This window comes from Medicago sativa, chromosome 2 (genome assembly GCF_051527215.1).
Source record: "Medicago sativa cultivar Bolivia chromosome 2, Bolivia_mono, whole genome shotgun sequence".
Classification (NCBI taxonomy): Eukaryota; Viridiplantae; Streptophyta; class Magnoliopsida; order Fabales; family Fabaceae; genus Medicago; species Medicago sativa.
Window position 1 is genome coordinate 375,643 of NC_140750.1, and position 14,774 is coordinate 390,416.

At 33.3% G+C, this 14,774-nt stretch overlaps 2 protein-coding genes across 3 annotated transcripts; one reads left to right on the forward strand and one right to left on the reverse strand.

The window, feature by feature from the left end:
* The first annotated feature begins 1,772 nt into the window (after positions 1–1,772).
* Positions 1,773–6,576, forward strand: LOC146943328 (DNA-binding bromodomain-containing protein). Its single transcript, XM_085747811.1, has 8 exons — positions 1,773–2,000; positions 2,283–2,937; positions 3,051–3,128; positions 3,622–3,865; positions 4,251–4,341; positions 4,803–4,941; positions 5,536–5,958; positions 6,046–6,576. Exons 2-8 carry the CDS (start codon positions 2,332–2,334, stop codon positions 6,241–6,243), a joined length of 1,779 nt encoding a protein of 592 aa, XP_085603937.1. The 5' UTR covers positions 1,773–2,000; positions 2,283–2,331; the 3' UTR covers positions 6,244–6,576.
* Positions 6,577–8,854: 2,278 nt separating this feature from the next.
* On the reverse strand, positions 8,855–14,240 carry LOC146943329 (Pseudouridine synthase family protein). 2 transcript variants are annotated; one of them, XM_085747813.1, is made up of 10 exons: positions 13,738–14,240; positions 13,599–13,655; positions 13,437–13,514; positions 12,783–12,836; positions 11,383–11,465; positions 10,971–11,070; positions 10,820–10,882; positions 10,163–10,435; positions 9,990–10,050; positions 8,855–9,587 (listed from the first exon to the last, which is right to left on the reverse strand). In XM_085747813.1, exons 1-10 carry the CDS (start codon positions 13,996–13,998, stop codon positions 9,487–9,489), a joined length of 1,131 nt encoding a protein of 376 aa, XP_085603939.1. In that variant the 5' UTR covers positions 13,999–14,240; the 3' UTR covers positions 8,855–9,486. The 2 variants fall into 2 exon arrangements, with proteins under 2 accessions (XP_085603939.1, XP_085603940.1); XM_085747814.1 differs by having other exon boundaries at positions 11,383–11,462; positions 13,738–14,128.
* Positions 14,241–14,774: the final 534 nt, after the last annotated feature.

Here is a 14,774-nt window from a genome sequence, read left to right on the forward strand (position 1 = left end):
AATGCATTTGATCTCATATTTTCGTTGATTCATGATTTTTTTTTTTTTTTTGCTTGATATCTTATTCATGATTTTAGTCTTCATAGATCAAAATTCTCTTTTTTGGTTACATTCATAGATCAAAATTCGAAAGTATACTTATCCACCAAAGAATCTAAAGTAAATATAACTAAATGATGAGGAAAAAAAAATTTAACAAAACATTTCACATGGTTTAAATATTCTTATTTTTTATTACATAAATATTCTTATTTCTAGTAGTCTAGTGGCTGGAGCTCACACAATTAAATATGGAGAAGTGTGGTGTCCGGGATTCGAACCCCGGTCCCTGCATAAATTATGCAATGTCCCTACCAACTGAGCAGATCATGTATGCTCCATTTAATCCATTTATGTCATGGATGTGAGCTATGTGGCCAAAAAAATCGAAGTGCTGAGATTTAAAATTAAAAAACAAGTATTTATTTAATTAAAAAAGGAGGTTATGGTCTAAAAGGAGGAGCATACCTGAACTCCCACCTGAGCTAAGCTAACAGAGTACATAAATATTCTTATTTTATTGTGCCTATATCTTTTTGGTTAAAGTGCAACTTTGGCCCTCTATCTTTCAAAAAGTTGCGATTTTGGCCCCCTAAGTTTGAAAACTACAATTTTGATCCCCTATGCATATTTGGTCCTTTTGGTCAATTTTGACCAAGTCAACGCATACGTGGCATGCCACGTGTGTAATTAATTAATTTAAAAAATAAAAAATCGAAAAAATCAATTTTTAAATTAAATAAATGAAAAAAATAATAAAAAAATATTAAAACATTATGGAACAATGAAAAATAATAAAAAAAATATTAAAAAATTCTGGAAAAATGAAAAATAATGAAAAAAATTTCCACATTTTAAATTAAATAAATGAAAAAAAAATCCAGAAAATCAATTTTTAAATTAAATAAATGAGAAAAATAATAATAAAAAATTAAAAAATAAAGAAAAAATTCGAAAAAAATAATGTCAAATTTTCCAGATTTTTTTAAAAAAAAAAATCTGGAAAATTTGACATTATTTTTTTCGAAATTTTTTTAAAAAATTTTTTCCATAATCTTTTACAAAATTTTCTAATGTTGAAAATTTGACATTCTAAAGGCGCAAGGAAATGAAAAAAGTATACACAAAAACACCGACGAGAATACAACTTGGCCACAAATTTGGTACATATTTCTTCTTTAGGGAAATGAATGTTTCCATGACATTACTTTTTCGAATAAGTGATTCTTGGAATTGTCCATGAATTTTTGTGAAATTTTTTTTCGTTTTTTTAATCATTTTTATTAATATTTTTATTTTTCAAAAATTTATTTCATTTTTTTGTAATATTTTTTCGTTTTTTAAATTTTTTTATTTTTTCATTTTTTCAAAATTTTTTAATATTTTTTATTATTTTTCATTTTTCCAGAATTTTTTAATATTTTTTTTCATTTATTTAATTTAAAAATTGATTTTTTTGATTTTTTATTTTTTTAATTAATTAATTACACTCGTGGCATGCCACGTATGCGTTGACTTGGTCAAAATTGACCAAAAGGACCAAATATACAAAGGGGCTAAAATGTAGGGGACCAAAATTGTAGTTTTCAAACTTAGAGGGCCAAAATCGCAACTTTTTGAAAGATAGAGGGCCAAAATTGTACTTTGGCCTATCTTTTTTTAAGAAAAATAGATAAAACAATTTTTTTTTAAATTGATAAAAATATATATATAAAGCCTTATAAAAAAAAATTAAATTGAGCTATATTTTTGTAATGAAACGAATCGTTTCAAGTTGAAATTTAAAACGAGATCGAAGAAGGGGTTCCGACGGCGTCGCCTTGTCCCTCCGCCACCGTCACCGTGAATTGAATTGAAGGCTTCTATAAGTCGCCGTCGCAATCGAAACGCCTTTAACGAACGAATTTTATTCCTTCTTTGTTTTCTAACTGCACCCCCTCAACTCAACTCAACTCAACTATGTAAGTCGTCGTAACTCGTTATCTTCTCCTCAAATTTCAATTGCATAAATTGGTTTCATTTTCCTAAAGTTTATTCCTTTACGTTCAATTCGTTCTATTCTCTTTGGAAACACACATAAAAAGCACATGGGTCTTGTGCTTAGTACCTTCTTTTGTGTTTTTTTTAACAGTCTTGTGATGCACCACTCTAAAAAATTTGATCTTTTGATGCAACAAATTTATGCTGCATTGTTTTTTGGTGATTTAACTTTGTTCTCAATTTGTTTGATGCAAATTTTTTAGAGCACAAACACAGTGGTTGTTGGCATTTGATTTTGTTAGAATTTAGAAGATGAAGCGCAAACGTGGTCATAAGAAAGGAAGACCAAAGGGTAACACCAACCCTGTAACTGTAAACCTTACAAATGAACAAGTTGAAGAAGAAGAAGAAGAAGAAGAAGAAACCTCTGCTTTTGATATTGGTAGTAAGGAAGATAACAACTCTGGAATGGAAGTTGACACACCTTCTTCCACCGGTACCGATCAACATTCCAATCTTGCCAACATAAATCCTGATGGTTCCATCCTTAAATCCGTTGGACGCGTTAAGGTGAAGCTCAAGACATCGAAAATGTTGGACTCTCAACCCAACTCATCTGATGCACCTTCACAGAGTGATACTGATAAGAGTAGCCAGCAGCAACATGGACTGGAAAGACATGGTGTGAATGCTGACAGAATTGAAGATAGTGTCACTTCATTGCCTGATCTGAAATTTGGTGCTTCATATAAGAAAGCTGGTAGCATAAAGATTAAGTCTTCAAAGGTTTTGGGATTAAATGCTGACCAGACAAGCAAGCCTTTGCCGATTTCCTCTGAAATTATTCACCCGAAAGAAAGGAAAACGCCTCCGCTTAATCCCAGATATAATAAGCACGAATTGGATACCTCCTTAATGGTGTGTTGGAACTTTCGTATTGGTTTCCTTTAGTTTTCTTTTGTCCTAGCATTATAATGGATTCGGTAATGAGTAATTTTCTTTTGGCTGTGTTCTTGTGTTTTCTTGTACAGATTATAAGGAAGGTAATGAAAATGGATGCTGCTGAACCCTTCAATGTTCCTGTTAATCCAGAAGCTCTGGGAATTCCTGTAAGTATTAACATTTAAGTAACTTTTTCGTGGTATTCTTTTTTAGCAGTAATTTACATCACACTTACTTTATTTTTAGTTCTCTTAATGCAGTAGATTTTCCTACCTCAACTTCTGTCCTAAACCTGTTTTCAACCTTTTCAGTATTTTGTTTTCTTAAATTGTTTTTGCCCAGTCGATCATCTATTCTTTTGTTTAGTAGCATAACTTTGCTTCACCCACCATGTATGAAAAGCAAAAGTTAGAAATAAATCAATTTATGCTAGATTATTCTGTCATGCCTTCTGTAGAAATTGTGTGCATATTTTTCATATGCTTTCAGTTTTCCTCTTTCTTAGTAAGCAGAGATTATTCTACAAAGCTCCATGACATTTGTTCATCCATGGAGACTATCGTCATTCTTTGTGAAACTTGGAACAAAAATGTTTTTTGAAAGAAAAAAATTATATTTAATTGTGTCTAATATCATAATTCACACGCTATCTTGAACCAGGACTATTTCGATATCATTGATACACCAATGGATTTTGGAACTATATGCAGCAACCTTGAAAAGAATGACAAGTATATGAATTCGGAGGATGTCTATAACGATGTGCGGTACATTTGGGAGAACTGTTATAAGTATAACAATAAGGGTGACTATATCGTGGATCTTATGAAGCGAGTAAAGAAGAACTTTATGAAGTACTGGGCCGCTGCTGGGTTATACAGTGAACAACCAAAAGGGAGCACAGGTGAGACTTCCATGTACTAGAATCCATTGATGAAGTTTCATAATGAATCATGATAATTAATTCTATTTCATCTTCTTCTTGAATTTTTTTGTCTAAACTTGAGTGGACCCTTGGAGACTATCTGGGAAGCTCCTGGCAAAGCAACCACTTTTCCTATTTTTAACTAGTCATAATCTTTCTCCACATATAAAGAGAAATACTAATGTAACGAAAAAATTTGGAAAGACGGTGTTCTACTTTTTCATGTATCCTGGTTTATTTTGTATCTTCGGAGGGGCCAACTTTTGCATGATCTTCTGAAAGCAGATTATTTCCATTTCATGTAAGATACTACTCCATGGTTTTCTGATATCGTTGGGGGCGTTCATTTATCTTTTTGGATCAGGCACTGAGAGGACTACAGAAGATATTGCACTTTCTGGTGATGGAAAAGCAGGAAAGGGTGGTCAGTTGAAGCATAAGAAAAAAAAGCATGGGTGTGTTTTCTAACTTCAACTTAATCTTATTTATTGCAAGATATCGCCATTGCTAAAGTAATATTTTTAATGGAAATGATTTGAGAGTTGATATAATGTAAATTAAAAAAAAATCTCTTGTTGGTACTGTTTTTGTTTGTATTCTGATGATTTTACCAATACAAGTTCACTAATAGATTGAAAGTAAATATACCTGTTTCCATAAATTTGATATATGCCTGATAGTCTATTTTTCTTTTACCTTGTTTATAAATCTCAAATAAGATAAAGGGAAAGAGAAGCCTTTGACTTTTGGGAATTGCATCTCCTTCAGCATAAGTTGTCTAAAATGCATGTTTTAGTTCATTTGTAAACTTGGATGATTCCTATGCCGATAATATATTAATGTCATAAATGATGAGTTTTATGACGAATGTTGCCTTTTTTGAAATGTTTACATGCTTGTTTTATCTGATTTGCAGAAGACACCATAAACATGATTGTTTATGTGCAATTTGTGTGCTAAAGCGCCGTAGGAGGGAGCGGGAGGAGAATGACCGAATCGCAAAAGGAAATTTTGGGTCTGCTAGCAATAATCATGGTAGAGACTTCAAGCAAGAGGTATTTTAGTGGTTTTTGCTTTATGTTTTACATCAAATAGATCCCTTGAAACATTGGAGTCAATTTTAGGGCATATATCATGTTTCTATGTGGTGAGATTCTTGATTGAAATGATCGGTTAACAGCATATATTTCCTGATTTGAGTTTTTTCCCCTGGTTCTTCTTATTCACTAAATTAACTTAGAATAGAATATCACTGAATTGGTTTTGTATATAAGCATTGTTGCAACCCACTTTGATTGGTTTGTTGGTGTTGGCTTATGGCCATGGAGTGTGCTCCTCTCAAGGTCTCAGACTTTATTCTCCCCGGTGCCAATTTCGGTGGGCTATTTTGGCTTCTTCAAAAAAAAAAAAAAAACAATATGCATTGGTGCTATTCGTTATGCAAGTTATTCCAAAATAATGTTTAGTTGCATGAACATGATATTTTTCCTGTTCAATTTCTGTTGCCTTCGGCAACATCTGATCCAGACATTACATGAGGGTTCTTGCAAAGCAATGTTGAATCTGAAATACCTGCTCTTGTTTCTTATCATGAAATTCATTGGTAGATATATGGCTTAAATAATCTTGTACTTTATCTTGTTTCAAAGGAATCCATGCTTGTAGAGAGTCCCGGTGGGGAAGATTCGTTGTCAAACACAGATGAATTGCTGGGTACTGATGGAGATGTTGATGATGATAAAGGAGAGGTGACGAAGATGGAGACTAGTCAGAAGAACCGTAGCCCTTCTGATGGGAGGCATGAAGTCAATGAAGTTGATGATGATGGGATGGAGGAAGAGAACCATGGCCCAGAGGATGCGGAAGAGGAGGAGGAGGAAGATGGAGAGGGGGAAAATGAGGAAGAGATTGAAATGAACAGGGAGAAGAGACGCATGGATGAAACTTTAAGGCATGGTGGAACCTTGGCAGAGGAATCGGAAGTTGGAGACACAGCCGCTTTTCATGATGAATATAAAACAACTCAACAAGAAGGACAAGCTGCAGGGGTCCAGCAACAGAAGAAGCACAAGGTATATCAAACACTATTTGATTGCTGTAATGATTATTTGCATATTTGTTGTTGCAGTATGGACTTTAATGGTTCTATGTGTTTGTAGGAACCCCAAGATAAACATCAAAAAGCTAAGCTGCTTGAGAGCTTATGTTCTGAAAACCCCATGCTTTCAAGTTTGTGTGGAACTCTCTTCCCCAAAAATAGTCAGTCTGTGTGGAGTGGTCCGCACTCGCTAATACACCAAAGAAAATCTGCTCTCACTAGTTCAATTCACGCGGCTATTGGGTCGTTAATGGAGTAGCTGTCTCATTTTAAAGTGTTCACCACTCCAAATAAAACTAAATTTTTTTATGTTGTAGTTTTTTCTTGACAGATTTTAGAATTGTAGTTGATGGCCTTCACTTCTGAATGTACGATAGTCACAACAATAGTTGGAGCAATGGTAGAGTGTAGATTCATTTTGTGTTTTTTTTTTTTTGGGGGGCTTAGATAATGGCACACATGCTACGAGAGTTTAATGACTAGGCTGTGTGCATTTTTCTTTATGCAGAGTACAGTTATCGAATCACATCTCATAATTAATATGATGTCACTCGTACATTTTATTTTTTTTTAATAATTGGGGGTTAAGCCATGTCCACAAGTCTCAGCTCATCCGGTAAAAATGTCGAAAATCCTTTGGGTGTATTTTATGGCCAGATATGAACTCCGACTCTTTTATTTGTGTTTGAGTTTTCAATGGTTATTGTCATTTTGTTTATGTATAAAAAAAAGAAAAAAAAAAAAAAAAGGGACCTAAGCCCATGGAAACAACTAAAAACCTCTCAGAAACATAGTTTTAGATATACATCAACCAATAAGACAAAATGAAGAAACCATTATCCAATTCCAAACCATGTGTAGTAAGCTTATCTCCTACTTAATTAGCCGTTCAAAATATGCTAGTCCAAATAATCTCTCCTATACTATCAAGTATGTATCCGATGAATAACCTACGTCAATGTCTTGTTAGTAGCAACACAACCATCCTTTACGAGCGTGATAGCATTCAACGAGCCAGAGAAAACGTGGATTTTTCTGTATCCTCTACTCTTAGCAATCTTTAAACCATCATAGACTAACCAAAGCTTAGATTCAATAACTGAACATAGATGATTGTTTGCTGCAAAAGAAAACTAAAAATTACACATTATCAAGGAATCTAAGCTCAGTTAAGAGCAACCGCACCATGTGTTGAGAGTTGCCGCTCCAGCCTCCGGCAATGTCCAATGTGCGACTGCATTATTGCTGTCATTGATTCCTTCTTAACCATATGTTATCAAGAGTAACACAAAAAATAGGAGGCCTCTAAACCCCCATTAACAAAACCAGAATTTTTAAGATTGCTAAACTCTAAACGTATGAAAATGATCTTCAACATTGTTGTTATTACACATCGGACAAACATCGTTTGTTGTGATTTTTCAACGATATCGATTTGCATATGATTTAATGGGTCATGTTAACCGGTATATCTCCATAGCACTGGTCAAGGAAACAAAAAAAAATAATTGAAAAAGACACTTTTTTGACTTTTGAAGAATTGACTAAACAATTTTTGGGTTACACTTGGGTGCCTTTGGGTTGGTGATATTGGTGTCTTTATGTCTATCAATTTCTTAGTCGTTTCATTCTCTCTCATTCAATTAATTTATTATAATCATTCATCCATCATTCTCACTATCTAAAATGAACTAAAGACACCCAATAGCACCAAAGCCAAATATTTTCCACAATTTTTGATACAATATCTACCATATTTGCTCCCTTAACCAATTCTCGGTTAACATGTCCCTTATTTAATAAGCACTCATGCCAAATTTTCCAAAGAAAACATTGGATTCTTAAAAGGGCCTTCCATCTCCAAATCAGTTTATATAGCAAATGTGTTGTATGATTGTTACGATGTACACCCTCCGGTCACTATTATAAGCAAAATTTTGCATTTTAGATTCATTCAATTAATGATGTATATAGTCTTTATTATAGACCACATACATCATTTAATGAATGAATCTAAAATACAAAGTTTTGCTTATAATAGTGACCGGAGGGTGTATCAAATTACCATATGCAGGGAAAAAGAACCATCACTAATTAATTTCCAAGCCAAATTAACCACATCCCTCAATCGCCAATTTTCATTTAAATCAACAAAGCTAGCAACTGTTTTATTAATAGTGCCTTTCAGACTTTGACCCGTTGCATAGGAAATTTGAGGAAGAGGTTGGAAGCTTCACACGTCATTCAAAAAATCCACCAATTTACCCCGAACCCCTACCCTTTGAAGTGAGAATTATGATTTTTTTACACAGTTTATTGTTTTAAATTTGTGATAAAATAAGAAAAAATCTATGTTTTTCCTATAGTACGCCATTGTTAAGCATGTATTTACTCGTTGCAATTTCCATCGAACCTACAAATTGAAGCTGCTATATAGTCACTTGGGTTTTCTACCATAGTTCCATATGCAACGTAAACTGTAAAAAACTTGTTCGGAATAGTGATTATTTACCACTCCATGCTATCATGAAACCGTGTTGTTAATATTGACTAGAAAAGTGCTATCAACGTTCACTCTTAACGTTATCTTTTTAATACTTCTTATCATACTAAAATATTGGAAAAATAGAATTATTAACAACAATGGCACAAATCAAAACGGATACTTTGTAACAAAAAAAAACGATACTTCAACCACTTATAATTTGTTAACATAATGTTAATATTAATTTGCTCATAGTGCTCGTCTTACTCGTAAAAGGAAGTCAATGGCTTTGTCAGATAGATACTAATTTGCTTTGAATCTCAGATCTGTCTGCAGAGTGCAAGGGTAAAAATTAAATAAAAATAACCCACAGCTGGACTTTGAATGAAACAAATGCACTTCTGATGTCTATTAGTTTGACACCTATATCGAGCTCAACTTTAGTCCGCAACACTTTCCTAGAGATTCAAAATGTTATGAGCATAGGCCCAAAGGGAGAAATTATCCCAAAAGATTAATGTATTAGGTGAAAGAATTGCCTATAATTATAAGTCCTTTGGATGAGACTCATCATAACGGCGCAAGAGTCTATGTAACAGCTGCATTATACGACACTTAACTGTACTGCAGTTGAGTTCCTCGTTGATCTAAACTGCAGTATAGCCTTCTCAGTGAGGTTCGTCTCAATAAAAGCACCGGTTGTTATGATCTAGTGAGATCCGTCTCAATAAAAGCACCAGTTGTTATGATTTAAAACAGTTTTTTGGTTTGAGGCTAGGTACCTCCAAGAAGAGATGAAAAAATATTGATTCACTCCACCCTTCAAATTTGGACTTTACAGTCCTTATATTATTCTCTCAAAAACGCTCATTCCTACAATTCGGCATTTTTGTTATCAGCTATATTCTAATATCAGCTATAACAACTCATGCCTATAATGCTTGCCCCTAGATTTTTTTTCTCATCTCTTCTTGGAGGTATTAGGCCTCAAATCAGGATCACAACACATAACATCTACTAACTAGGTAGATCGTACTTCACCTCTCCCAGGTAGAGACCACATGCGGGGGCCATTGGACTTGCGGCTGTAACAGTCTTTGCATTCAAAATTCTTTCAACTGAAATTGTACACAAGTGAAATAATTTTTAGCCGAAAACAGTGTACAGAAATTGTCAAGTACCTATGTATATATTCCCTCCGTCCCTATATGTAAACACCCTTTGCTTTTTTCACATTTCTTAAGAAAAGTTGTTAGTGTAATTAATGTGTCTTGTTTGTGTGTTAATATTACTAAATTGTCCTTTGTTTGTATGTGTAATAAATTTGACTTTTCATATTTCAAGACAAGTTAGTAGTATTAATTAGGGGTATGTTTAGGAAAAAAATAATAAATACATCTAATAATTTGAAAAGGGGTTTACATTTAGGGACAAAAATAAAGTCTAATGGGTGCTTAGATATAGGGACGGAGGGAGTATATTATAACACATGAAAAGAGAAAACTTGGATGAGTACCTACCATCTGTAACTGTTATGTTTCCAGTGCCAACAGCTTTGAGAACACCAACAAGTAGTCTAACCTGAAATGAATTGACATCAATATTCAGACCAAAACGAATTGTCTCCATGCAGGATGAAATCACAAAGCAGAAAATACAACTTAGAAGCCTCATTTTAAAGGAAGATACCAACCTGATGGTAAAGAAAAGCACGTGCACGTGCAGTTACTACCAAACAACGATGATACCTTCTTTTACCAAATCCCACATCTTCATTTGACGTCCTTACTTCATCAATTCTTGCACTAGAGCTAAGAGGAATGACAGTTTCAGAGTTGCTGTGAAAGCCATGAAGATCATCAGTGACATTAATTTGTTTTTCTCTATCCATTAGAGATGGAAAATATGGACTTCGAGTTACTTCAACGACGCTGAGTTCATCTAAAGATCTAATTGGTGATTTTGCCTGTAATAGGGAAATTATACATCAGATTGTATGGATAGTTCAAATAAACTTTGCATGATACAATATAGAACTTCAAAACAGACCTCTGATTTTGAAAAGAAAAGAGAGGACACGGTAAAAATAAAAGTACTTTAGAAATAATACACAAGGAGTATTAAACTGAAATCAATCCTTTAAATGATAGTGTAATAATAACTGCTATGTGATAATTGTGAAGTTCACCGAACAAATCAATGTACATACATGGACAAGCCCCATTCCTTCATAGGAATACAGAAGAGGGTCAATGTGTTAAAAAGGTTCCATTTTGGGCAAAACTACTGATTACTTGGAATTTTATCTATATAAATTGTTATTGGTTACAACATTGGAGAAAGAATCCACCTGACAACCAGCCGCCCTGAAGGAACTAAAATCATGATGTCCGACTAGAACTTTGCATGCTTCCTGCATGGATATCATTAATGACTCACATCTCATATGATACTTCTGAAAGCGTTAATATTCTACTAAATATAAGTAACTGTTAACTAACTTGCATTGCCGGAAGATTAAGCTCCTCAGGTACATGCCATGCTCGATCTTTCTCAAAGGTTGACAAAGTCTCTGGCCCAGATAAAAGGCGATAAAAGTATCTGAATGGAAGTTCCGAACAATTACCAATTACAACATGGTCATAAAAAATTAAAAAGAATTCTTTGGTAATTCATGATAAAAATACACATCCATCTGACAATCTAAGATCAGCCTTACTATGATATTCTTAATTGTCCCTATCATATACAATTAAATAAAATTTCACATATCAAGTAACTCCTCCATTCATGATCCAACAAATATCAATTACAAATGACAGTGTCATAAAATAGAAATTGTAAAAGCCAATGATGCTATATAATACAGTAAGTACATTTGTGAGAAATACAGACAATGCAAGCATAACTCACGTGCGCTCTTGTGCTTTATATCTTGCATGAAAATCTGATGGAACACATCGTACATCAATGACCGCTAAGTCGCCGTTTTCCTTCTAAAATAAATCATATTGGCAACAAAAATTGTCAGGATCTTTTGAGCACGAACAATATTCTAAAAATGATATCAGCTACAACAACAACAACCAAGCTTTATCCCACTGAGTGGGACCGGCTACATGGATCAAATTACGCCGTAATGTTCTATCATATTAGGATAAAATGATATCAGCTGCTAAATGAAATTTCAGGAACAGCTGATAGATGAAATTTCAGGAACAGCTGATAAATGAAATTTCAGGAACAGTTTAGGTTTTTAGAACTGTAACTCCAACTTCATATTTAAGCCAAATATGAAACTGATAGCAAGCATTGGCACTTATGCTTGAACAAAAATATATTCAATAATTCGTTTATCTTCTCAAAAATATACATTTGAATTTAAAATCAAATTCATTTTAGTATAAAAGTTAAGAATCCACACCAATGGAAAGCTATTACTAACAACACATTTACTCTTAAAAAAAAAACCTGCAGCAATTGTAGAAGCATTACTAAAATCCACAGGGAAAGGTCAAAAAACTACTCCCTCCGTCCCTATATCTAAACACCCATTTGATTTTATTTTTGTCCCTAAATGTAAACTCCTTTTCAAATTACTAGATGCATTTATTATTTTTTTCCTAAACATACCCCTAATTAATACTACTAATTTGTCTTGAAATATGAATAGTCAAATTTATTACACATACAAACAAAGGACAATTTGGTAATATTAATACACAAAACAGACACATTAATTACACTGACAACTTTTCTTAAGAAATGTGAAAAAAGCAAAGGGGGGTTACATTAAGGGACGGAGGGAGTATAAATCATGAATGAGCGGTGGTCCATGTTTTGGCCTCTACATAATGTTCTTAGCAGACAAATGTATATGATTGAGATTGAAATACTTTCAGTCATAGGATGACGAAGAGTAAATTGCAAGTTATATGGGCTTTTTCAAGCCAGCACATGGTTTAGGAGTTACCGGTGGATATTGCAAACACACACTGTTTAGAGCTAGCATGGATTGAAAACATATGTTTGATTTCCCATTCAGTAATTATTTGGCATTGACATTAACTCAGATGAAAATTAAACATGATTTTGACAATGACAAATCACAAAAAAAAAAAAAAAAAAAAAAAATAATAATAATAATAATAATAATAATAATAATATTGTATAACCAGAGATGAGAAAAGAGATGTAGAACCCTGTCTTTGAAGTTTCTTTTTCACCGTTTAACAAGATCAAGCATTTTACCACATATAGAAGAAGCGTCGTACTCAAATAGTGTAGAATTTACTAATCAAAGAAGAACACACCTGTAAGAAATGGTTCACAGCCCTTCTAACCACAGCAGGTTCATGAGGTTGTAACTGTATTTTCACAAGAAGCAAGTTACTGAGAAATGATGCAAAAGGCATACCCCACTCCAAATCCAATAAAAATCAATGGAAAAAACAGTGAAGTCAAACAACAATTAGAAAAGGAATGGAGACCCACATCCTCCTCTATACACATCTGAGGAAAATGCAAAACTGACGTCTTAGCAAAGAAGTAGAGAAGTAAATTGTAAGCATCTGTATGAAAGATATCAACATCAAGATTAATATACTGAGAATGTTTACAACAAAACAAGACAAAGCAAGTTGTTTCTCTTGTGCATGCTGAGTGCTATACATACTGAAGATAGTTATAAGAAGCTACAATAGCTTTATTTACAACTTTAAACTAAATTCATTTAACAGACAGAGAGCAGCTTCTGTAAAAGATGATCGCATATTGACAGCTACTATGTCTAACAATGTAGCACGGACGCTTGTTGGATTAGGAGTGTTCCACGGACACATTGAGTTGTGTCATTTTGTAAAATTATTATGGGTGTAACGTGTTTCATAGATGTCTAAACACGGCAACTTTTCATGAAAGAAAGTTTGATGCAAGTCATAAAAATTGGTAATCACAATTATACGTACCACTTGACCAGGCTTGCGTTTGCTGATTCGTTCAATATCTACATGACAAACATTTGACAAGGCATGCACTCCAGCATCCTGGAATAATTGTTTGATGTTAAAATGAATAAATAAATATAGTTTAGCAGCATAATGAATGAATGAATGAATGATATTACTCACAGTTCGACTTGAACAAACAACAGAAACAGGTTGGCCAACAAATTTACAAAAAGCTTCCTACATCAAAAAAGAAGAAAACATTCAAATAACATACATAATAAACAATCACAAAAAGGACATTTGTTTGTTATGTTACTACCTCGAGAACACCAGCAACAGTACGGTCAGTGAGCTGCTTCTGAAAACCAAAGAAGCGAGTTCCAATGTACTCAACCGCCACCAAATAACGTTGAATTTTACGACGATGATGATGATGATGTTGGTTCATCTCTTCTTCTTCTTCTTCAATTTTTGAAATCTTTGACGGTCTATTGTTGTTATCACTGCATTCTTCGAATTCAACTGCGTGCTTCAGATTCTGTGTCATTGAATCAAGCAAAAGGGTTTTAGGGTTTTCCATTTCCTCCCGTTATTTCTGCCCCTTTCACACACTATTCCCAAAATGCCCCTTTCACTCTTTTTTTTTTTTTTTTTTTTTTTAAACTTCACCACTATCTCTCACCTCATGTAGGAATGTCAAAATTTGATTTAAGGTTGAAGCAACTTCCACAAGATCTTTTATTACCATTCCCTTTTTTCTTTTTTTTAATCGTACTAAATTTGGTTAAAGTATGCTTATGTAAACTCGGTATGAGCATGTTTATGCAAATTTGGTTCAACATTTATCTATTTATTTTGCCAATACAGTTCAAGTACATTTATGTAAAGTAAGTTTAAATACATTTACATAAATTCAATTCATTGCATTCCAAGTTTCTACAACTCAAACTTTAAGTTAAGTTGGCAAAATAAGTTTATGCAAGTTTACACAAACTCAAGTCTAAAGCTTCTTATGAGAAAAAAAAAATTAAAAAAGATTTTTTCACACCTTTACCGTGTGTATAATTTGATAGTAAAAAAAAGGTAAGATGCGATAAAATATAGAGACTCAAATTAAAATGATTCCCCGCTTATTTATCTTAAATGTGGAATTCTAACCAAAATAAAAGCACGCAAAAATTGAAACTCAATGACTCGTAGTTGTGAACATTGTTGAAATGCAGATGTATCGTGGTGAGCTTATGGATAAGCGTGTAAAAATTGCAGCTCAGTATACTTATATATAAAGGGTATGCATATGATTTTGAGTTGACTTTTTATCTATCAATTATTCCTTCATTTTAAACTATTATAACT

What these genes read in the sequence shown, in the direction of transcription:
- LOC146943328 (XM_085747811.1), top strand. Translation starts at nt 2,332, where the DNA reads ATGAAGCGCAAACGTGGTCATAAGAAAGGAAGACCAAAGGGTAACACC. An exon ending in CAGAAGCTCTGGGAATTCCT is followed by an intron (nt 3,129 to 3,621) that starts GTAAGTATTAAC and finishes ATCTTGAACCAG; the next exon opens with GACTATTTCGATATCATTGA. An exon ending in ACAACCAAAAGGGAGCACAG is followed by an intron (nt 3,866 to 4,250) that starts GTGAGACTTCCA and finishes TTTTTGGATCAG; the next exon opens with GCACTGAGAGGACTACAGAA.
- LOC146943329 (XM_085747813.1), bottom strand. Translation starts at nt 13,998, where the DNA reads ATGGAAAACCCTAAAACCCTTTTGCTTGATTCAATGACACAGAATCTG. An exon ending in TTAATCTTCCGGCAATGCAA is followed by an intron (nt 10,883 to 10,970) that starts GTTAGTTAACAG and finishes ATATCCATGCAG; the next exon opens with GAAGCATGCAAAGTTCTAGT. An exon ending in TCAGGGCGGCTGGTTGTCAG is followed by an intron (nt 10,436 to 10,819) that starts GTGGATTCTTTC and finishes TCCCTATTACAG; the next exon opens with GCAAAATCACCAATTAGATC.